Source organism: Sparus aurata, chromosome 15 (genome assembly GCF_900880675.1).
Source record: "Sparus aurata chromosome 15, fSpaAur1.1, whole genome shotgun sequence".
Taxonomy (NCBI): domain Eukaryota; kingdom Metazoa; phylum Chordata; class Actinopteri; order Spariformes; family Sparidae; genus Sparus; species Sparus aurata.
The window spans coordinates 24,111,793-24,135,178 of record NC_044201.1 but is presented as its reverse complement, the minus strand read 5'-3'; the positions used below and the strand labels follow the sequence as shown (position 1 = coordinate 24,135,178).

At 40.3% G+C, this 23,386-nt stretch overlaps 4 protein-coding genes across 9 annotated transcripts in view; 2 read left to right on the top strand and 2 right to left on the bottom strand.

Moving 5' to 3' along the window:
- The window catches only part of LOC115596465 (VPS10 domain-containing receptor SorCS1-like), a 138,371-nt gene extending 120,360 nt beyond the window's left edge, over positions 1–18,011 (bottom strand). For 3 of the 4 annotated variants that reach the window (XM_030441612.1, XM_030441613.1, XM_030441614.1), the window contains exon 1: positions 17,909–18,011. In XM_030441612.1, the coding sequence (XP_030297472.1) occupies positions 17,909–17,946 (38 nt within the window). In that variant the 5' untranslated portion in view covers positions 17,947–18,011. The remainder of the gene's footprint in view (positions 1–17,908) is intronic. The other variant, XM_030441615.1, reaches the window with a different exon arrangement.
- LOC115596470 (max-interacting protein 1-like) lies at positions 2,602–10,073 on the top strand. Its single transcript, XM_030441623.1, has 6 exons — positions 2,602–3,013; positions 4,091–4,193; positions 4,332–4,361; positions 5,615–5,729; positions 7,738–7,909; positions 8,062–10,073. The coding sequence occupies exons 1-6, from the start codon at positions 2,785–2,787 to the stop codon at positions 8,223–8,225; spliced, it is 813 nt and encodes a 270-aa protein (XP_030297483.1). The 5' UTR covers positions 2,602–2,784; the 3' UTR covers positions 8,226–10,073.
- smndc1 (survival motor neuron domain containing 1) lies at positions 10,304–15,456 on the bottom strand. Its single transcript, XM_030441624.1, has 6 exons — positions 15,311–15,456; positions 14,821–14,940; positions 13,848–13,990; positions 13,402–13,557; positions 12,551–12,704; positions 10,304–11,050 (listed from the first exon to the last, which is right to left on the bottom strand). Exons 2-6 carry the CDS (start codon positions 14,938–14,940, stop codon positions 10,913–10,915), a joined length of 711 nt encoding a protein of 236 aa, XP_030297484.1. The 5' UTR covers positions 15,311–15,456; the 3' UTR covers positions 10,304–10,912.
- On the top strand, positions 17,107–18,963 carry LOC115596469 (alpha-2A adrenergic receptor-like). Of its 3 annotated transcripts, none has more exons than XM_030441621.1 (2): positions 17,107–17,229; positions 17,475–18,963. In XM_030441621.1, exon 2 carries the CDS (start codon positions 17,519–17,521, stop codon positions 18,764–18,766), a length of 1,248 nt encoding a protein of 415 aa, XP_030297481.1. In that variant the 5' UTR covers positions 17,107–17,229; positions 17,475–17,518; the 3' UTR covers positions 18,767–18,963. The 3 variants fall into 3 exon arrangements, with proteins under 3 accessions (XP_030297481.1, XP_030297482.1, XP_030297480.1); XM_030441622.1 differs by having other exon boundaries at positions 17,442–18,963; XM_030441620.1 differs by having other exon boundaries at positions 17,418–18,963.
- Positions 18,964–23,386: the final 4,423 nt, after the last annotated feature.

The following is a 23,386-nucleotide window of genomic DNA, read 5'->3' as shown; positions in this document are numbered from 1 at the left end:
CTCTCCCCCCCCCCCCCCCCCTTTTTTTTTCAGAAAAAGCAGCGTCCCCCTAAAACAATGCACTCTGTTCAGTGATAATTGACCGTGTGAAGCTGTATAATCAGTCTTCAGCCATGATATGAATGGGCGTTGTCATGGTAATCCACTGAGAGGGGGCCGCGGAGACAAAGAGGGGATTTGGTGTCTCCAACAGGTGTTCGTGTTGGGGGAGTGACAGGATCTATACCTACACCACCCCCCCAACCGACACACACCTCTCCAAAGAGATGGCATAAGGACAAGATGAGGTCAAAAGGTAAAGCGGATTAACTGAACGAAAAAGTCACAAAATGAAAGAAAAAGAAACAATTTGAAAAATATTATGTGGAAATGAGAATAATAAGCGGCAACTATTAAGAATACACTGGTCGTGGGAAGTGGTTTCTCACTGGTGAATAAACAGGCCTTTTCTTAACTTTTCCTGACTTATTTCAATAGTTATCTAATAAGCATGATAATCGCCAGCTTCCAAACTTGTTATCTAAACAATCCCCTCACAATGTGTGGATGACAAAGCTTAGCGCTGAGCTCCTTCCTTGTCCTGACAGTGCTAAGGAGAGGACGGAGCAGGTGACACACGTCTGGCCGGCTGGAGTGTCCTTCTGCTGTGACCTCGGGGCAAAGTGCAGCTATTGTTTTAAAACAACGGGGACGGCTGCTGCTGCTGCTGCTGCACAAAGCCTAATCCGAGACCATCTTCTTGCAGACCACCAGCATATGAGAAGCAGACAGACGAACAGATCAGCAGCACTGGAATCAAAAGATATGTCCTCAAAATGCTTTGTATTCTCTGCCGTGTGGGACGGTTGGCACATTCTTTCATAACCACACACACCAGCACCGTGCCACTGTGCCTCCTCTGTGACAGCCGAGCCACTGGTGTAATCCTCAGGCTTTTCAGATTACTCCAGTTGGGGTCACATTCTACACCAACCTACAGCGGGTCAGCTTTCCACGCCGCCGCTACCGGCATGCTGCATGCACACTCAGCCAGTGTGCACATGAGCCTCACAGCACAGATGAGCCTTTTCCTGGTGAAATGCTGTCAGTTTCCATCTCCCCCCCCCCTCCCGCTGAACACTCATGTCTGACTCATTTATGTTTTTTTGTCCTTATTGAGCAAATGGGTAGCAGATGATGATTTGCACTGATGTCATATGGGAGTAGTTCCATAACAGGAACCTTAATGAAATGGAAAAGATGCAAAATCAACCTGTCCAGATTATACTACACACCTTTGCATCTGTCCACAAATGTCGCTCATTATTGCCACTAAAGTGTGCGTCTCTGTTTCAGACTCCAGATCAGCGCCGTCTGTGTGTGTCAGGCCTTGCCAGGCAGCTGAAATAGACTCCATGGGAGGGTGTGCTCTCTCACAGGCGTCCGTTACAGGCCTGGCCACATCTGCAGCCGGCCGGCCATCTGCACCCATTGTCTCGGAGGCACAACACAGCCCTGCACGCATGGCTGGCCTCGTAAAGGCAGGCCCTTTCCCCTCTGTCCTCCTCCATCTTTCAAAGTGTGGGAGGAAAGAAAAATGACTTCTTAATCAGTCAAAAAGGACAGGGGGACGACAGAAGTGGACCATTGAGCTAGAAGTAAACTCAATTTCAAGGTTAGGGATGTATTCACTGCCATGTAAATCCTGTTGTTCGCTGAAACTGAAGCAGCGACAGAAGATGCCGACATTAGACATAATTTCATCGGTTTAATCCCCTTCTTGTAATCCCTATGTGAGTGAGTTTAAAACAAGGGACTTCAAGAGAGACATATAAGATTAAAGGAGCCAAATAATCTATGAATGCCTCAGAAATCATATAAATGGCATTGTGTGCAGCAAAAAACTGCTTAAAACTCCCAACTTTGGGATGCAATTCACCTTAAAGGGGCACTTTGTAGTTTTGGGGAAGAAATTCAAACACGTGAGGTGATAATACAAACTCAGAAATATTTAAATTTCCATAAGTGAATAAACAAGCTTTTTTCAAAGGAAATAAGGTCCTCAGAACATTGTTTGAAGACAGAAAGGTGGCAGGGTCCGCCACATATAAACAAAGTAAAACAGTATCAAATTGTCCTTTAAGGTCAGTTTGTTTATTCAGTTTATCAGCCATGAAAACAAAGAGTTTGTTTGGTTATAGGCATAACAAGAAAAAATAAAGATATTTCCTTTCTGTTCAAAATGTCTCAGACTACAGACTGCACCTTTAAAGTGTCCCATCACACACCTGAGCGCAGAGATCAACCCTGCGCCTGATATCCAGGTTGCACTGTTCATCAGACCTAATGCCATCTTTAGCCATGTGGCCTTTTATGCTTTTCACTTTCTCCCAGTCTGCAGACAGGAGCTGTGTGCAACATGAAAGGCGGCTCCTCATTTCTCATCATTATTCCCATATTAATGCCGGCTGGGATAAAGCAGCATTGTTCCGCCAAATGAAAGCCGGCGTTTATGTGCGTTATGTGTTGCTCTCCTGCAGTATTGATAATGAGGATTTATCATGGCACGGTTGACAATGAATGCAATGTGCATGCGATAGTGGGAGGGATTATCCACCAAGTAGGGCAAGTGGCTGAGGCTAAGGACTGCAATTCCATCGAGCCCAGTTCATTTCAGTCATCGGCTCAGAGCTCACAGACGGGACAAGGAGAACACGTTTCAGCGCCGCTTTATTTGTCAAACCCCCCACATAACAAAAAAAAAAAAAGCAGAAAAGAAAAGAAAAAAAAGAGCCTCAAGTGAAAATGGTTAAGTACATGCGACAGCACAGCGAGCTGAAACCCGAAGAGGTCCTGTCGGAGTCTGATGCGTCCATGGACCAGCAGGATTTCGGAGAGATGTCCGACTATTCTTTCAGCGACGTTTTATACTCCAAATGTTCCGCAATGGACCAAATCGGCACTTTCATGAAGAACGTGCAAGTGCTGCTCGATGCGGCAAATTACATAGAAAATGTCGAGAAGAGCAGCGGAAGTAAGTAAACACACGGGGGCTTGTAGGGGATATTAACACGTAATGCGCCGAGCAGACAACAATAGAGGCGAAGGCGACAAAAGACGCGCAGCGGACAAGATGAACTGGCCCCAGATCAGCCAGCGATCGTTCACCTGCTACTGGGGGAACTGTAGACTAATCGACCCAACTCTGACTACATGTGAGGGAATTGTAGAAGAAGTGGACAGGTAGCCTACAGTCTGGATTCAGGAAGCACTTTGCATTTTATTGCAACAATAGCCTGCAGCTGACTGATCTGCTGCCGGTCGTTTGTTTTTGCAGAACCGAACCGGAACAGTCTCGGTCCAGTGACTTTATTGTTCCAAACCGGGTCGCGTATGTGCACATTTAGGTTAATGCGTGTAGACATTTGTGGAGGTTTGAGAGCTCATTTCCGATCTGATCTTTAATCCGAGCCTGCAGCAGCTTCTGTCACCGCTGCTCCGCTCAGATGTTCCGCACAAATATCGCATTCACGGACCCTGTTGCACAAACAAACTGCGGTCAGGAGCTTATTTCCCGTCAAAGTGTCCGATTCAACGCGCACCTATCATTTTCAGGAGCAGCTGCTGCTGCTTCCTTGTATGTGTTGTTCACATGGTTTCCACATGGAACAAATTGTAAAGTTGTCATTGGTCGGGGCGCATGTTCCCAGCGCGAGAGTCACTGCAGGTAGCCAATCGCGCGCCGGGTTCATGTCTGACGTCGCATGTTACTGGGATTGGTGGGGTTCATGGGAAATGTAGTGCAGCTGGGATACTGTAGAGAAGTAATATGTGTCCACTAAATATTCCTACTCTCATGATAGAAACATGCATTGGTATCAAAACTGGAAACGACTGTGCTGGTATAAAGATTTCCTGATGAGGGTTCACTGAGGTTTCCACACGTGTTGCCTTCGGTCACACATTTAAATGCAATTTAGAATTCAGGCCAAATCAGGTCACATGCATCATGCAAATCCAAGCCTTCGTGGAGCCTTATTGCTTGTAGCACATTTGTAAAAACTGCACAGTCTATTTAATCCTCTTGATCTGTTTTTTTTTCCATCACCAGAATGCGAGCACGGCTACGCTTCAACATATCCCGCGGGCCAGACTGCACACCAACAGAAACAGCGCAAATTCAAGAACAGGAAATTGGACAATCTTCACAATAGGTAATGTTAATGTTTGTCTTCATTTATATACAGTGTGATTTGCAGCATTAGTTCATGCAGCTATTTGATTTGCTCTGGACACGTAGGTTGTGTAATATATTAATAAGAGTTTTGTTTCTATATTTATGGTTTCAACAGGTCAGCACACAATGAACTGGAAAAGAATAGGTGAGTGAGACAAGGCTGAGAAAGGCCATCTAAATGTTTAAGACAAAAACAGTCAAAAGACATGAGAAGGGCAGTCAACCTAGATTCATACTTCCATCTCACTTAAATCAAGTTTTGTCTCGTATGAATAACAAGTTCCAAGTGTGAACGTGCCGAAGAAGCACAAAGACAAATCCCCAAAGTATTCAAACTGCTCTAGCAAATGGGCCTTTATCTCAAGAGCCAGCTGTCTCAAAATGGAGCTTCGAGCTGATAAACCGAGAGCCTTCTCCATTCTGCCATGTTTGCATATCTTGGTGCTATGCTAAATATGGTGACCGCACCGAGATGTACTGCAGGCTTATAAATCAGCTTATTATCATTGCAGGTCTTTAGAAAAAAGGCATTTTTATCAACAACTCAGAAATGCAGCCTTTTGTAAATGATTGCGAATGTGCATTTTTGCAAGGCAAATAAACGGGCGGTGTAATGCAGCCTCAGTAGCAGCTCTGCTCCTGGAGGACATGCAGACATTTCCCCAGTCAGCAAACGGGAACCGTCTGTTTCCAGACAACGGGGCTCCTTCCTGAGAGATTCTCAGCTGCAAAATCCAACAGCAGCTTGCTTGTGTTGCTCCAGGATGAGGCAGCTCTTTGCTTTGAGCAGGAAACAAATGTCAGGACACATTTATCCTAAAACTAAACGCCCAGTTAATCCTCAAAGGCAAGCCAGGCGTGTATGAATATTGGTGTGAGACATGCACCAAGTGATGAGAAAAAAATGGCATCTTCAAGAGGAAGGCTTCTTTCGCATTTTTTTTTTTTTTTTTTTAAATGGTGGCCAATGCAGAGAGGAGAGATGACATCACAACTTGACCTACATTTTACTCTATGATTTGAAAGCACAGTGAGTGTCCTTTGTCAGTTTCTGCATTCGTTCTGACCACAGGCCCAGAGGCCCCAGAAACAGAGAGTCAGCAGTAGCTTTTGAGTCTGGGGCCACACAGAACCAATTTATAACTGCAACTGCAAAATGGATAAACAGACTAATTGAGCCTGAATGCTATGACTGTTACATTGCTCATCACAGACGAATTAATGGCATCTTAATTGGAATCGATCAGTACCAGTCAAATAGCTATATGTCTTAACTATCACGATACAAATCAAATTGCATGAGGAGCGAGAATGCATTAGTCTGGAAATATTGCACATTATTCCATGTTTGCTCTCTCTAGAGAGAAATGACCCTTCTGCTTGTGTCTCTTCCCACAGACGAGCACATCTACGGCTGTGTTTGGAGAAGTTGAAGTCCCTCATCCCTCTGGGACCAGAGTGCAGTCGACACACCACACTGGGACTGCTCAACAAGGCCAAAGCACATATCAAGGTGTGGTAGTCTATAGCAACCTCTGTAGTGTGGTACTTTAATGGGATTAAGGGCTAAATTCAGCTTTTTGTCCTGACTGACCATGTGCTAATGTAGGAACATAACCATAAACAGTCATCTTGCTAAAACAGGCTGTTTTCCACTGCAGATATTTAGACCCATGACAGTAGTTAAAGCACAGCTGTTATTTATAACATGTCCATTTGATTCCTATGTGAGACAGTATGTGAACTGGATATCTTACGTAATGTAAGCCTAACCAGACAATAGACCGATCCTGTTTTTTGTTAATGAGATACATTTGTGTTTTACTCTCCTAGCTCACATTCTAGATGGCCCACACTTTGTTTTTTCCTTGAAGTGCAAGCTGCCATTAGTATATTTGTTGGTGTGTTACTTCAACACCTACTGCTGGATGAAAGGGTGTAGGTCGATAAAGACATAACAGCACTCTTACTTGTTTAACAATCATAGCTGACCCCAGGATTAGAGAAGAAAAGCTAACCTGTTTGGCCTCCCTTCCATGAAAGTAAACATCTGATTCAAGGCAACTATGATGCGATAATAAAACAATTATATCATATGATTGAATGAAAGGTTGATTTACTCTTATTTGCTTTGCTCAGCCATTCTCACCAAAACTCAAGACATAGCCTAGCCCAAAAAAGGCACCACGACACACATTTTTCAAGTCGGTTAAGGTTCACCATCCAACCGGTTCAGCCGTTAGGAACGCACAGTCTTACAGAACTGTTAGAGGGCAATCTTCATGTTGAGAATTGGGTTTTTAAGTTCCAGATTATTGACTTGGAGACATAATTGTTTATGCATCTAAGAAACTTTCCCAATTCCCCCCTCCCCTCAACCCTATTAAATGAACTGGGCTAGCATTAGGACACCTCCATTTAGTGGTTGCGGTTATTTATTGGATTCTGAGCCTTGGCAACTGAGGTCCTTCAGACTAACAGATAATGTGAATAGTCCACTGGCCATTGGTCTTGAGAGCAACATGACTGTCCTGAATGTTGGAACTGAATGGACCGCTGAATGTTTCCAAACTGCATGAGACTGGCAATGGGCACAAATGGTTGCGAAGCAGTAAAACATCCAAGACTCAACACTCTTGCTCCCCTGATGGCTACAGTCAAAGCCAGATAAACTTTTTTTTTGGTTTGGAAATATTGGATTTTTTTTTTTAAGCCAAGTCTTTGCAGACTCTAGCAATGGGAGGCAGCTGACGGGTGATTTGAGGGCTTAAGTAAGAAAACAATCCTGGCAACAGTCTGGGAGTTTATCACAGTGGGGGGTAATGGATAAAGTACCCACTGTATGATTTCGACAGTTTATTCTGAACTTGCCTGTTGGAAGTCCAGGAAATGTGGCTTCTGGATGCTGCTGGGTTGTATTTTTGGAACCAGAGGTTGTGTGTGAGGGTAAAATGGGTGGTGCAGGTGCAGCAAGCAGTGAGCTCATGACTGCAGGAAGTATTTAAAAAATACGCCCTGTATTGTGTGACAGAAAAAGCAGTGCTACTCTGACTTGCATTTACTAATACAAGTAGTGCATAATACAGTAAAAATAATATATAATAAAATAAATATAATACACATGATACTAATATACAAGAGCTAAGGAAGTAAAACGATTAAGATGATTTGTAAACCATGACCAAATGATTCCAGCATTCTCATCCAGTGATCGTTATACTACGTCCACTTCATAGAGACACCAGATATTCCTCTACAACCAGCAACTTTCAGTCCTCGTGTGTTGAATAATTTATTAGGAGGCACAGGGGGCCTCACATCACTGCATATGAGCTAACCATCTTCTCATGCATGTTAATAATGAGGAGCATCTACAGGGGCGCTGTCATAATGGTCTGATTTAATTCATGCAAACACCAAATATGTCACACTGGATTCACACACGTTGATTGTCTTGATTATGTTTTGACTCCTCTGTAAGAAGAGTATAATTAACTCTTTTGCATTTCACTCGTTTTTAGAAACTTGAAGAGATGGACCGGAGGAGTCAGCACCAGCTGGAGACCTTAGAGAGGGAGCAGAGGCATCTGCAGAGGCAGCTAGCCCAGCTGCAGACTCATGGAGAGCGGGAGAGGGTCCGTACAGACAGCCTGGGCTCCCGCATGGACTCTGATCGCTCAGAGTCTGACAGAGGTGAGTGAATCGGAGCCTTCATCCGAGTGAAAACTTTGCAGTTTCAGTGGAGTTTTAGACTCCTCAAGTATCTATAACCCAATAAACATATCCAAGCAAAATTTCAAATATTAGGTCTGTATTCATTTACGTTTCTCTTTGTTTTCTTACAGAGGAGATTGAAATCGATGTGGAAAGCACTGAGTTCTCCCATGGAGAAATGGACAGTGTAAGCACCAGTGGTGCGAGTGACCTGGACGACCACAGCAGCCGGCAGAGCTCAGCCAGTGATGAGGGCTACTCAACTTGCAGTCTAAAACTGGCCTTCTCTGCTTGAAACACCAGCCTATACTCTCACTTCAGCTGCAGTCTTTTATGGCTTTTACCTTCAAAGTACCAGCCTACAGCTCCATTCCCCCCCACAGTTTAGGTAACCTTTCTTCAGAAGAACCAGCCTCAATTCCCACCTTTAACTGACAAATGAAAGAGCTACTCCACCCTGAGAACCAGCCTTATGTTCAACTCAGTCTAAAAAGTTTAAAATGTCTCCTTACAAAAGCCAAGGGGCTTCCTCTACACGAAACGTTTTACACAACAGCCTCAAATTTTGGCAATATACAGTTTCCTCATTTTCCAAGTTGACAATAACCTGAATGTCCCACAACCCATTACCAGCTTGAATCAACCATACCTGCACCCAATACTGATCCTGTAGAGGACCCGTGTCCGCACCAGTGTTCAACACTGAAGGGTAAACGGTACCTTTAGTCAAGTTGATCCTCTGAAACCAGCAAAAAAAACAAGAAAACCCAAACATACCCAATACCAGCTAGAAGCTCACCATTGGGAACGTCTGCTCCATTTGCCTTGTAAAAACTTTGCCCCTTTTTCTTTGGATGATATATCCAGATGGCACTTCTTGTCCGCGTACAAGCCAGTGGCAAGGGCTACTATGTCAGCATTCCAAAATGTTTATTACACTTCTATAACCTCTGCTTTAAGACCCACAACCATCATTGATCCCTGTGGCGTCCCTCCTGACCGTCATACAGTCATATCCAAACAGGTGGTGTAGTCCACCCCCGTTCCTCTAATTTATTTTGCATATGATTATAGTATTTATTTTTGGTATATTTAATTTTACTGTAGCTAGGTCTTGGTCATGCTTGAATTAAAAAAAAAAAACAACCCTTTTTTTATGTTTACCAAATGACTTGACAATTAAGCCCCACTGAAGCATACACAGTGCTACAGGTTTAATGCATCACTCAAATGTTTTTTTTTGTTAAAAGAATGACACACCTCTTTCGCACTGTGTGCAAATTCAACTTTAGACAGTTATAAGCTATCCCGCACTTGTCCAAGCACAAGGCTCAAGCAATAATGCGCCTAGTTTTTAGTATATCTTGAATGTTGGCTGTGTTTAGCACATTATTCTGTCCGTCCAACACCAAATTGCAGTTTGCTAGTTTCCACTTGCTCCGGTTGTGGTATCAGTTAATAATAATAATGATAATAATAATGATCTGAAGTAAAAATGATTGTAATTGATTTTTAAAAAAACAAAAAGCTATGGTGCATGTGTGTTGAATGTAGCTTGTCTAATCATGTTGTACTGTGCTTTGGATTGACAAGTCTTTAAAAAATGTCTGTAGCATGAACATAAACACTACAGAATACCAATTTTGGTTTTTACTTAAATGTTTAATACTGTATCTTTTTTGTATTGTAGCAGGAAAAAGTTCAAATCCTTGAAATTTGGAGGCTTCCCACTAATAATTCAATGTGTATTTGACACACCGAATTGCACTGCTGACCTGTTAAAATCCATGAAACCAAATAAGACATTTCAATAAGACCATTTATCTGCATTTTTTTGGTCCAAGTCCTAAGTAGATCACCACCAAATTGTGTCTTAACATGGGTATATGACTCTTGCACAAAGTTCCTTGTAACAGGTATTTTCTCCCCCCAACCTGTTTGGGAAACTATAAAATGCACTATGAAAAAGACTTTTGTTAAGGAAGTATGTCAAAGCACACCCCAGAATGTTTTCTCCCGTGCTCAAATCAGCCATCCAAGGTGACTTTTTTGCGAAACATGCGCTGCTGGTCCCCTGCTAATACTTTGTATAGGTTCCTCATAACTGTCCCTGGAATCTTAATAAACTTCTACCACCCAGACATTAACTAGTGTTGTCCTTTTTGATGCCTAACATTAATGTTGTTAACTTCAGTCTCTTGTATTAAACTGATGGACTGCAACTGTTGCCAGGCTTAAATTTTGTTCTAAAAAAAGTATCTCGTACATAATCAATCGGCTCTGAATGAAACACTGCATTCAGCATCTAATAGCTGAACATGTCAAACAAATGAAATCATGCAACTTAAAAGGAAAAACGAGTTGCAATAACAGTTGCAGCATGCTGCTCTTGAAATGGATTTAATAATAATTGTACAAATCGTTACTGCCACCTACAGGACCTGACAGAGCCACAATTAAACTAAACTGTCCAAACAGTCAAAATGATGAAAGCAAGTATTAAAAAACTGAAAACAAAACAATGTTTATTTCACTGTTAAATATACAGAAATGGAAACTTAAAAACCAGCCATCTTAAATGAACACCATTATAAACGTTCAGACTCCTCCACAATATACCAGGGTTCAGATTGAATGGTACAACCCAAGTCTACAGGTGTATATTTGTACACATCTTAGTATTTGGCCTCGGTGGAAATTGGACACAGGCAGCAAACTCTATGGATTTCCTGCAAAGACACTTCCTGTTCTTACACAACAGGTGACCTTGCTCATATACAGGGAAAATACCCTCCATTTCGATGTTTTGTTGTTGTACCTACATAATATATAAGAAACCTACATCAATTTTTCAAACAATGGTGTGCAAGCAACTCCTTTCAAAGCTTTCTTTACTTGAGAAACTTAAATCATGTATAAACACAATGGAAAACACCGATACAGCTAGTGTACAGTGGATTATTATATACACAATATATGAGGTCATTGTGGCATTAGATGTCTGACATTGTATTTTGATGTGTCGTGATACTGGGTCATAGGCTTGTCTGCAATACCACACGTCCCCACTCCAACCTTTCCGTTTACGCTTTCCGGGGATGCAAATATACTCCTCTTTACCTACGAAAGAAAAACAGAAAACAGTAATAATTAATGATTATATAGCAATGGTCTGTTACATTTACTACAGCTACATAAAATCTTCCAGCAGTAATTCAAGGGCAGCAGGCCACAAGTTTCAAGTTACCTGCCCCACCAGCCACATACCATGCAGCAGGGTTCAATACCATGTAGTGTGAAGGACTACGGGTGGGTTAGCACCACAGCTCTGGTGTCTGCCAACATTCTGAATTTCTCAACCGTGTGAATTCACAGTTTAGTTTTACTTTTCGTACCTAGAACAATTTTTGTGTAGCCTGACTCCTGTATTCGGTTAAGATATTTCACCCTATTCTAGCAGTGAGCATCAAGTGCCATACATCATTTGATTTAGGAGAACCATAAGTTTCAGTCTGACCCATTTGAAGTCCAAATTTTACATTTGTATGGTCTGAGAATGGATTCATTTACCAGTCATTTTTTTTGACTAAGATCAAGACAGAATCTCAGTTTAGTTTTTTTTTAAATCTCAAAGAGATGTACTTCGATGTTTCCAACTTCCAATGAATTGTTGTCTACATCTGCTCGATCTTAACCAAGTTACAGTTATATTAATATTAACCAAGGCATTTTTCCCTGAAAAACAGGTGTAGTTCTACATTTGATTTACTGACCATGGAGGTGTGTCCAAATAACAGGTTATTAAATCTTAAAAAATGACAATGAAGCAAAAGGGACCTTTTTGCATAGAAATATATATCATCCATTGAACGTGAGCAACAAAGAAGGTTTGGCTACAGCCATTACCTGCATATTGATAACGTTGGCGGTTTGACAGTTATTACATGCTTTAGGAACAATAGCTATTTTGAACTGCAATTACTTGTCCAAGGTTACATCTTGGCTGAACAAGCTATGGCTCCATTTGAGTGTCCCTATAACATACTGGTGGATATAAACTTTTACGATCCTTGGTAGGAAACTGGTTCTTATACAGCAGAGGTTCCCAATTACACAGTATGTGGCCTTTTAAATTGTGGCAAGGCTATTACAAACCAAAAGCACTTACTAAATAATCCAAATTGCAGTTTGCTGAGTGTCTGCAGTAGCTCACATCTCTTCACACATTCCCCATCCTCAACTGAACTTCAACATACAAGTTCCATCACAACTTACACACTTGGTGGTATTGTGAACCCGAGCAGTTGAATTCACATCACCACCTTGTTTTGATACACCACGGTCCTTATTTTGGTAAGCGAGACCAGATCACCTGACCTTGCAACGTGATGCACACCATGCTTTGACAGTGGTCACCACAGATTTGAGCTAATGCCTGGCTAATTTAAATTGATCACATTTGAGAACTCATTACAGACCTGCTGCTGTGGAAACTAACATCATGCAAGAAACGTGACATCTACAGAGTATAACTATAGTCCACTGCCGTGGCTCAATGCACCACAGGTTTCCCAGCACTACACTTACATTAATTCAGGCCTCCAATAAAATAAAACGTACCTGTCCTTTCTTGTTCTTTGAGTATGCTTTGTTGTTGAACTGTTGCCACTTTGACTTTTGCTCTTCCCTCTCTTGCTCCAATTCCTTCATCCTCGCCACCTTCTTCTGGGCTTTCTTCTTCTTGTATTCTCTCTGTTCTGCTATCTGCTCTTTCCTAGAAAGACAGACAAGAAAAAGACAATCACAAACATATTATAATAAATATGAAATAAAAACAGTGAGCCCAATGTATAGAATAACTTAAAATTTGAGGTTTCCAGAGCTGCCATGATAGTTTCCTTTTTAAATATTAGTTTAGGACATTACCCAAAAATCAACAAGTGCTTAAGCTGCACCTGGCCTAGAAAAGACTTATTTTGATGTGTACAGTATATGAAGGGGAAACTGCCAATTGTCTACAGTGCAACCAGTTTTAAAAAAATATAGACTTGATTATACGGCAAAATGAGAATGGCAAAGTGTGGTATTTACTGAATACTTCTTGCTTATGCTTATTTTCTAGAATTATAGTTATAACATTTGCAAGAGCCTTCCAACATTATATAGATTCAGGCCTACACAAGATGTGGAAGGTAAGGTCAAATAAATTGTTGTGCGTTTTAGGCAAGAGTGGAAATCAAAACACATTTCCAATCATCAGACTAAACAGACAATAAAGCAACAAGTGAGGGAGTTTGTTTTGGGTGTGCAATAACATTTAAAAACGTTTTACTTCCACAGCAAGAAGTAATTCCTGTGAGATCATACATTTGAATCCTAGTATTTTCATTATAATGTTAATAAGCATGATTTAAGTAAGGGTTTATGAGCATGTACATTAAGTGAGCGAAACACAAGAGTTTTGTTCATACTTTGACTTTGGCTTTCCATCCTCATCAGAACGTTTCCCCTCCTCTGCTGCTTTGAGGTTCTGCAGAGGGATCACTTCAGCATTCCCATATCCAGCGAAGGTAACTGCTGCAGTGCTGTTCTCTCGGTCTATTTCCTCAATCTCAGCCTCATACACCCTGTCAAAGAATCACGTCTGTAAGCAGGTGAGTATGAGCCAAAGACTCAAGCTCTGCTAAATAAGTAAAGCTTAACACTCATACATAATAATAGATGGAAAATATGTGCAATATGTGACTATAGGACATTTCTATACATAATTCACCACAAGGATAAAATGATCAAAACCAATTACACAATATGTGTGGACAGAACTAAATATATAAAACCATTGCTCAAATTGCATTGCTTCAGTACAAGGTTTGAGGTTGCATGCAATGTTTTCTGAGAAGAGGCTGGTGATACTCACTGTCCATCCTGACTCCACACAGCCATACACTTGTCTCCGACTTTCCAGCCGAGCTTCACAGGGACTGTTTCTGAGCCATGGGTAGTAGAAGCACCTTCAGTGGGCTGTGAGGTCAGGAGGTCTTTTGTCAAATCGATAACTTCCTGTTGAACAAACACAGTCAAAAATGGGTCAGATGTTCATGGAGCACATACTAAATTCCCCCCCTTTTTGTTAGCAGTACAGGCCATGGGATAAAAAGAGAAAGACAAAAAATAAGTTATTCATTGTAAAATAAATTATGGCACTAAACAAAAAAAATTGGGGTAGATTTTGATTTTTGTAGGCAGGTTGACACCAAAGTATAATTTATTTTTAACAAGTAAAACTATAAATAGTGGCACTCAAACTACATAAATGCAGCATGGTAGTTTTCAGAGTACAATATTTCAGTGCAATAGATTCAGTTAAGTTTTAATTTATCAGCATACGATAGTGCTTACATTTAGGTCAACTTGGGATACATTTCCTTGTCATTAACTCTTAGATTAATTTCTAGATTAATCAATAAGTGGTTTTGGTCTACAAAATATTAGACAATTGTGAAAATGTCTACCTTCGCCAATGCCAAAGATGGTGCCCTAAAATGTCTTGCTTTGTCCACAACCCAAAGATATGCAATTTACAGTCATAGAGGAGTAAAGAAATTACAAAACACTCAAATTTAAGAAGCTGGAATCACAGATTTCTTACTTTTTTTTTCTATTTAAAATTTTGCCCAAACCGATCAATCAATTGTCAAAGTAGTGGTCGATTAATTTAATAATTGATGACTACTTAATTTATCATTGCAGCTTGATTTATTAAGGATTTGGAAGTCAGTTAATTACAAAAGTCTTTTTATGCCTCCATACAATTCCAGCCATGAGAAATTCGCTTTACGAGTAATGTACAAATCCAACACGAAGCATCCTATTCACACAAGCACACAAACCTGTAAGTCTTTCTGGAGTTTAAGGAGATCTTCATTTTCAGGGTCAGTGGATAGAGCAACTTCTACTTGCTGTAGCTGGGCTTTGTAGCTGCTCAACTGTTTCATCAAGTCGTCCGACATCTGCGTATTGACAAAAAAAAGGAGTTTACTGGAAAAGTTGGCTAGCTTTAGCTGTATTAACATACGACGTACGATAAGCTTAAGGTAAACAACTTAAATAAAAAAGCTATATTAGATTGGCGATAACCTATAGACACAAATAGCTCGGTTACTAAACGCTAAATGAGATGAACATGGGCTACAACAAATCTAGCGAGAAATCATAATATAGCTTGCTTGTTATGTCACAACATTTACGTTAGCTTAACGCTAACACGGTTAGCAAGATCCCTCGGCCCTCTTTCGTCGACATATGTATAACGTAAGACGGCTAATGCTAGCTACGATAGACAGAGGGGGGATCAAAAAATGTGTTAGTGTGTAATCTTACCTCGGTATATATGTTCTTGACAGATAAATACCGTAATCATTCAAGGCCAAACTCGGTAAAATCGCCAATAATGGGTGCTCAAAAGAACAACAGTACGCTCTCCTCCAACCGGAAGCCCGTGACAGAGTTTTCTCGCGATAGCAATGATGATCACGTCAAGTAGACGGAAGAGCAGCTCGCTAGCGCCCCCTGCGGCACTGCTCACAGTAGAATCATCCTCAGCTAAAATGTACATGCAAGTATTGGACCCATAATGAAAAATCACTGAGTTTTTGACTAAAAGGTTGAGCTCACACACAAATAAAAATGTATCTACTCATATAAAAAACACTCATAAAATGGTTCCAAACAGCTTGAGAGGCCCCTCAATCAAAAAATGATTGTTATTTACACCCTGTAGCTGCTAAACTTAAAGTGTGTCGAGGGTGTAAATAATGTCTTTTCAATCAATTTTGGGCTTCCAGAGACTTGGATTACACCCTTTTTTAATGTAGTAAAAAAGTCCCCATCTACTCCAGCTGTTTTTCTTTGAGGTTCCATAAATATGATGTGGTGTCTGACTGAGGGAACGCCACAGGATTTCCCAAACAGAGGGCTGAGATACCCCGAAGGTCGCGAGAGTGGTCATGAGATCATTACTAAGGGAGTAGGACCAGTAGGATGTAAAAACAATTTAAATTCCATTTAAAGCTCCTGTTTGTAAGATGGTAAAACTGACGCTTTGGGTTTCCCAACTCGTCAGATACTGACGCTTTAGGATTATAGGTCGGGTCGGTCACCATCTGAAAGCGTCAGTATCTGACGAGTTGGGAAACCCAAAGCGTCAGTTTTACCATCTTACAAACAGGAGCTTTAAAGTACACATGGCCACATGTAGACATGACTTTGTATTAAGTGGTTACAAGCAAAGAGGGATCAAGTGATGTGGCAAAATCTGCTAAAACAGAACATACAAGACTTTGTACTTTAGTATTAATTTTAATGACCAGAGTACAGCACCAAGATGCCTCAGAGGACTGAGATGCTTATCTCTTTACACACAAAGCCTTTTAATGCTCCTAATGAATAAATATCATTGAGTCATTATGGTAAAAATCACGTATTGAGCGCTAGATAAATCACATAACAATCCTAAAGTCGATGGCTGTCAATGAATGCTGGTTGACATGCTTGAATCAACTTTAAATAAAGCAGCACGTTGATAGACTATTACAATAACATAATGCCATGGACATCCCTAGATGGAGTTCTCCTTTTATGTTCTCCTCAGCAGTGTATGATATTATACGGCACTCATGAGTCAAACTTTGCTATAAATATCGTACAGCAGCATATTTTTGCAGTGTAGTTGACTAGTTCAGTCCAAGAAACACTGAAACTTTAATGGTTTTTTTGTGTATTGAGTAGATTAAAATGACTCAGCACACACTTTGATTTATTATGCTTTGTTATCAGTAAGGCAAACATTTGTCAAGCTGAAACTTTTATTCTCTCAAATATACTGCTCTTGCTGTTCTCTTGCTCTACTAGTGACAGATTTCTTCACTAAGCGGCTCTGATCTTATATAGATTCAAATATTATTTCCTCTGAAGATATATCTGAACATTTTGTTCATGAACCGCAAAGCCATATAGAGTGTACTCTTAATCCATTGTAATTTAATAGACTGCAGATATTACTCCAATAAATCACAAATACTGTTAAAGTCATAATCAGCCGATGGTTTCAGGGTCTGGGAGCTTCACCAAATTGCTTTTAAATCTCCTGCTGCAGATGAACTCCGCCCATTCCCGTTCGCACTGAAGTGGAGCCAGCATCACAGATCCTCAACGTCAGATCAACCCATATAAAAGACGTACTCTCCTCTTCACCCACAACAGATGAAAAGATCTGCCTGAGCCAGCACTCTCTCTGCAATGTAAGTCTGTTTTATGAAATGTCTTCCAAGGGATGCAAGTTTTTATTCTGAATGGTTGGTGGAGGAAGAATTCTTCTTAAAAGACTATTTCTATTTTTGAGTGATCTGATGTGGGAATAAATTCAAGTCAATTCAATATATTTTTTGTCTTTTTAATGTTAAGAAACATTTCTCGTAATTCTTCTCAGATGGTGTCTATTTTTCACTGACAGAAGCAAAGATTTCTTTTCAACAATATCTTCCAGGGAGCAAAACGAAGAGGCTCAGTTCTCTGATTCTGCGCTCTTGAATGGATGATACTAACAGACTTCTGGCAATCGCCGCTTTTCAAAGCTCCTTAAAAGACGGTGCTCAGTCAATATCATCGAAACCACGGCTCATCGTGATGGATTGTCCTAACTCCAACAGCAGTAATGAGACTTTGCCTAACGAGCACCCTTATACTGTGCAGTTTACTCTAACGATCCTGGGGGTTATCCTCATTCTGATGATTGTGTTTGGCAATGTCATGGTAGTGATTGCTGTGACCACAAGCCGAGCCTTGAGAGCACCCCAGAACTTGTTTTTAGTCTCTCTGGCATGTGCAGACATCCTGCTTGCCACCCTGGTGATACCATTCTCTTTAGCGAAGGAACTGATGGGTTACTGGTACTTTGGAAAAGTGTGGTGTGGAATCTACCTGGCTTTGGACGTGCTCTTCTGCACCTCATCCATCATTCACCTGTGTGCCATCAGCCTGGACAGATACTGGTCCGTTTCTCAAGCCATTGAGTACAACCTGAGAAGGACACCGCGCAGGGTTAAATGCACAATACTCATAGTTTGGGTACTGGCAGCCCTCATTTCATTCCCTCCGCTCATTAAAAAGAAAAATACCGCTGATGAAAAGACCGTTGTTGAAAAGTGTGAAGTTACTGAAGAAAAATGGTACATCTGTTTCTCCAGCATTGCCTCTTTCTTTCTACCCTGCGCAGTCATGATTCTGATGTATGTAAGAATCTACCTGATTGCCAAGAAAAGAACCAGAGACCCGCCAGGTGAGAAGCAAAAAGAATTTGGCAACCTAGAGAGAAAGGAGGGAGAAGTGGGGGAGGTGGAAAGAGGTCAGGGTAGAGAGGTCACTGGGCTCGATGTGGAGGAAGAGCCGTCCTCGTCTGATGGGAATGACACCATCCTGTGTTCCCGAATGAAGAAGAGGGGTATAATAACAACCAAAGTGGCTCGGGTGAAGCCAGAGGTGCAGCCCTGTGTGAGAGTGGGCAGGTGGAAAGAAAGGCAGCGCAGAGAGAGGCGCTTCACATTTGTTCTGGCTGTGGTCATGGGAGCGTTTGTTCTCTGCTGGTCCCCCTTTTTCTTCACATACATACTTACTACTGTGATTTGCCCTGACTTTGTTCCAAAGACACTGTTCGATATGTTTTTCTGGTTGGGTTACTGCAATAGCTCACTTAATCCTGTTATATACACTATATTCAATAATGACTTCAGGAGGTCTTTTAAAAAGATCCTTTGCAAAAGGGGCAGAAGACAGTTATAAATAAGATGTTTATGAATGCACTTCACAGCATTTCTGGTCATCTGCATTAAGGGTCATATCAGTGTAAATATTATGTTAAGAAGATATTAAAATATATCTACTGAATATTTGAAAAATGTGACATGTGTCTTTGTGTTTTAACAGTTTGTGTTCTTCCACATCAGTGAATGTTTGTTTTGTTATATTAAATAATGCAACAAATGTCTGTTGTGCAGTTTCTTTTACATTGTGACAACCATTACATTTAGATTTTGACACTGTATAACTGTGATAACATGAATAACAACATTTTCCCTGTGTGTGTGTGTGTATTTGTTTTGTTACAGTATTTAAATGTATCAGTCAGAGATAATCTCCTGACAGATGTTTGATTTGACAAACAGTGAAAAAACAATGTTGGCCACACAAAGACAGATATTTAAGGCTCACATCACTGCACATGCAAGCTTCATTCAACCATTTTTCAAAATAAAAGCCATATTGGAGTGCAATAGTTTCTTTTACACACAGTCACTGTGCAGTTTGTTACAAATAATGTGAGCAAACATGGCCAATAATTTCATACTGACTGAAAACTGAGTCACGCTCATGGCAGCAATAAGTACATCAGATGAAATCCCCAAAATGACACACATTGTTTAGAAACTAATGTTCTCTCTCTGTAATTGCCATCAGAATAAGAAAAGCAGATAGTTATAGTAAATGTGACCTTTCTAACTATTTGTCTTTGTACAACTGTAGTCTACAAACAGTAGTAAGAACACATGAAAGCACACTGCATCTGTAACCGTCGTATTCCCATACCACCAACTATCTTCTTCACTCATCATAACAAGCATGAGAACAAGACAATTACATCGAAAGATAATTATGCCTAGGAGGTGTGGACCATGGCACAACGATATTGAATGCAGGTTATCATGAATTATAGCCCTGCATATCAGGATATCATTAAATCATCCCCTGGAGTCAAACAGAAACCAGGCAGCGATAGAAATATGAGTGGCTGCCGCAAATGACACTGTGAGGTTAAAATCAACACAAGGTTATCAATGTGTTCTGTTCCTTTACTCCATCTCCTCTGTCTCTTCTCCTTTTTAGCACTCTCATCACAACACCATAACCTTTCTGCATATTGACTTTGATTCAACAAAGACTTTTCAACCAGCCTGGGAACATAACATAAAGTAAATGTGTCATCCCTGATTGCTTCAACTAGCAAACTTTTCCACTAACCACCTCTCATATATATACAGTACAGTGAGTAGATGATTCCCATGACTCGCTCTCTGGGACTCTGGTGTTTTGAGATTCCTGTGGTACACATGTTTGGGTTCAACCACATCTCTGGATCTCAAAATACAACATCTTTTACTCACCACAAATGGTGAACTACAGACCTTATGTATTGCTGAGTTCCCACGAACAATCCGATGAGAGAAATATTAGAAAACGTTTGTATTCGAGGTTCTGCGGCAAAGACAGTTTATGCAAGATAAAGCCATTTCCGCAAGTTGTTTAAACATTGCGAGGCTTTGCTGGGACACTGATGCTTACAGTTGGGATCAATATGTATAAACTGCATTGGGAAACATAAGTGGTCCCTGTCATTACAGCACTTATGAAGAGTGACCCAAAAAATCAATCAATTACAATTGTTGTTGGAACATTTGAATTTCAATGTAGCCATTTATATTAGGCTCATGCTGAGCAATCCACCATATGGGACATTTAGTACCATAACAAAAATGAAACACAGTCTTTAAAATAATTTGACTTGGCCCTCTTCGATTGCGCGTCAATGTGTTCCTCTAAGATTAAAGCTTAGTGATTGCAATCTGAACGCATCCTTTAATTAAAATGAAAACTACAATGGAGTCTTTCGCTATGCTTGAGCAACAAGAGGCATTCATTATGTTTTTAAAGCACATACTCGCCGAGCAATAGAGAGATTAAATGTCAAAATACCCATTGGCCAAAAAGACAAATGAAATAGAAAAAAATCACAGAAATTCATCAAGAGCTGCAACGGCGATATCTCTCAATTAGTTAAACCACAAGAACACTGGTGACATATTAAATTAATCCTGTGTTACTGAATGTTTTATAATCTGTAATGTCTAAATTAAATTTGGACTTCAATCTTCTATGCCTCACTTCACGTCACTGTAAATTATGTCTGGTTACAACTGTAAACAGTTTGGTTAGTTGTGTACACACTCACACATCCACTTTACTGCGACCATGATTTATTGCCCCTCTAAAAGGCCACTTGAGAGCATCACGATTTATGCTTGCTGTGACACAAGAGCTTATAAAAACATACTTTATAAGATGCTTCTGGCAAGAGTTCCCACAACTTTCACACAGCTCGCCTTCTCCATTTCCTTCTAATTTCTCCTGCATACAACTCAATAAGTGATTGTTAAAGCTGCTAGTCATGTATCTCAAAGAGGCTTGAGCAAGCAGGCCAATGGAAACAGTCCACATCCCAGACATGCAGAGGTTGGCGAGGCGGGATCCTACAGAGTCAGACAGACGCGTCGAAACCATACTAACCAGTTTAAATCATAGCTTGTGATGAATAGAGTGTTTTTAATTGAATGTTGGGTCATTCATTATGAATTGAGCACAATGCATCATGCGTATAATACTTCCTCCCCCTTGAATTGATAAGGATGCGAGATAATCAAATTATATTCTGAGGGATGACAGCAGCAGGAAGGTCCTGCTTAATTTGGCTCATGCAATCTCTGTTACTTTGTCTACTCATTCTGCTCACCGTTGCATCTGTAATGGAAATTATTCTCAATGAATCTTGCTTCAACCCCTAGTTTTTTAAATTGTGTTTAATGCATTTAATTACAGCTGTCTAAGAATGGAGAGGATGATTGCCTTTTTGCATGACCTAAAAAATGTAAAACCACACCAGTACAAAAATGTGATAACAGGGATATTTTCTGAATGACTTGCAGGCCAATTTATTTTTTGCCTGCCAAGACTGCACATATTAGAGGGCATGTTGATATGCAGTTCCCGATAAAGGGATTATTGTGATAAGTATTTAGGATTAAAAAAAAAGATCGTAGGTTGTTATATTTTCTTGGCTCATCCAGAAAAGCAAAACATGCTCATCTGAAAGGGGCTAAAGAAGATCCCAGAGGAATGAGGATCCCACTGGGGTTTCAGTGAGCCAAAACACATAGATCATGTGGAATTTACTAAATATATCAAATTTATCAACAAAGGGAAGTTCATTCTTTGGGTAAGACAACATAGTCTTTACTTATTCATGTTTTCATATTTTACCTATTTTTTCCCCAAATATTATGGAGATCCCAGTACTGCCAAAAATGAAAAATAAACAAATAAATGATTCAATAAATAAATAAATAGATATGCCATTCCAAAAATGTTATAAAAATTTAGATAGAGTCATGGATAATAATATATAGAATGTGACAGAAATGTAATTACTGTTAAAGTATCTATCCCAGCAACAACCAGAACAGGAGTATTATACTGTATACACAATAGGCACAGAATATGACATTTGAAATGTTAGTCCATAATTCCTCATATAATATTTGTATAACAAATTAGGTGCTCCAGGTTTTTTGGGTCTGTTTTGGCTATTCATTTTGAGCATTTTAAAAACAATAATCTGCAATGTTTCCTTCATAAACACGAAAATCTGTGTAAAAAGTGTGTAATATGGGGTTAGAGAGCGATAAGAAAAAATAGGGGGCAGAGGGGTGATACTGTCCAAAAACATATGACCATGACCTCAAAAATCTAAGAAGATATATAAATTCAATGGAAACAAGTGTGTAGGATAACACACCAGTTGGTCAGAACAGTATCAACCTTAAAATCTGTCACAAATAAGGTCAAATTAAATTGAAAAGAATGACATAAGTTTGAAAATGTTGCTTTTTTTTTGCTTGCTATTATCACAGGTACAGATACTCTGCTGTCTGTGAAACTTCATGCATCATCTACATCAATGCTCTCTATGCTCTGCAGTGAATCCTCACTGATACCAAATTAAGCTCTGGCAAAGCTCCTGCTCCGGACACTATAATTCTTCCTTAGCCGTCTTGCCCTGTCTATGCCATCGATCGTATCCAATTCCAGTCTGGCCTACTCTCATCCACATGCACACACTTCGGCAAAACACAGGACATCAGCTGCATACAGGCGTACTGACACAGAGTAAACACCATCTTCAGCTTACTGTCACTGTACTTTATCTGTCTCCGCCAACCAGCTGTTGCGGACAACAATTCATCCCTCAATATGATGTCAGTAAACACACCTACGCACAGACAGACCATGCTGTACCACACTATCAACTGGGGCATCTCTATGGAATCCTTGCTTCTCTTTTTTTCACCCTGTCATCTGTTGTGTCTGTGTCAGCATTATTATTTATTTTTTGTTTGGCTCTTTTTGACAGGACAAACCCTCTGACTACTGTTGTGGACACTGGAAACACAAGTCACATTATTTTGAAGTGAAAACATGACATGGTTACATCATGCAGAAATCAACATCTGAGGTTATTACTTGCAGTAAAAATAATATCTCAGGATGTCAGGGACGGTCATTGGAATCCAG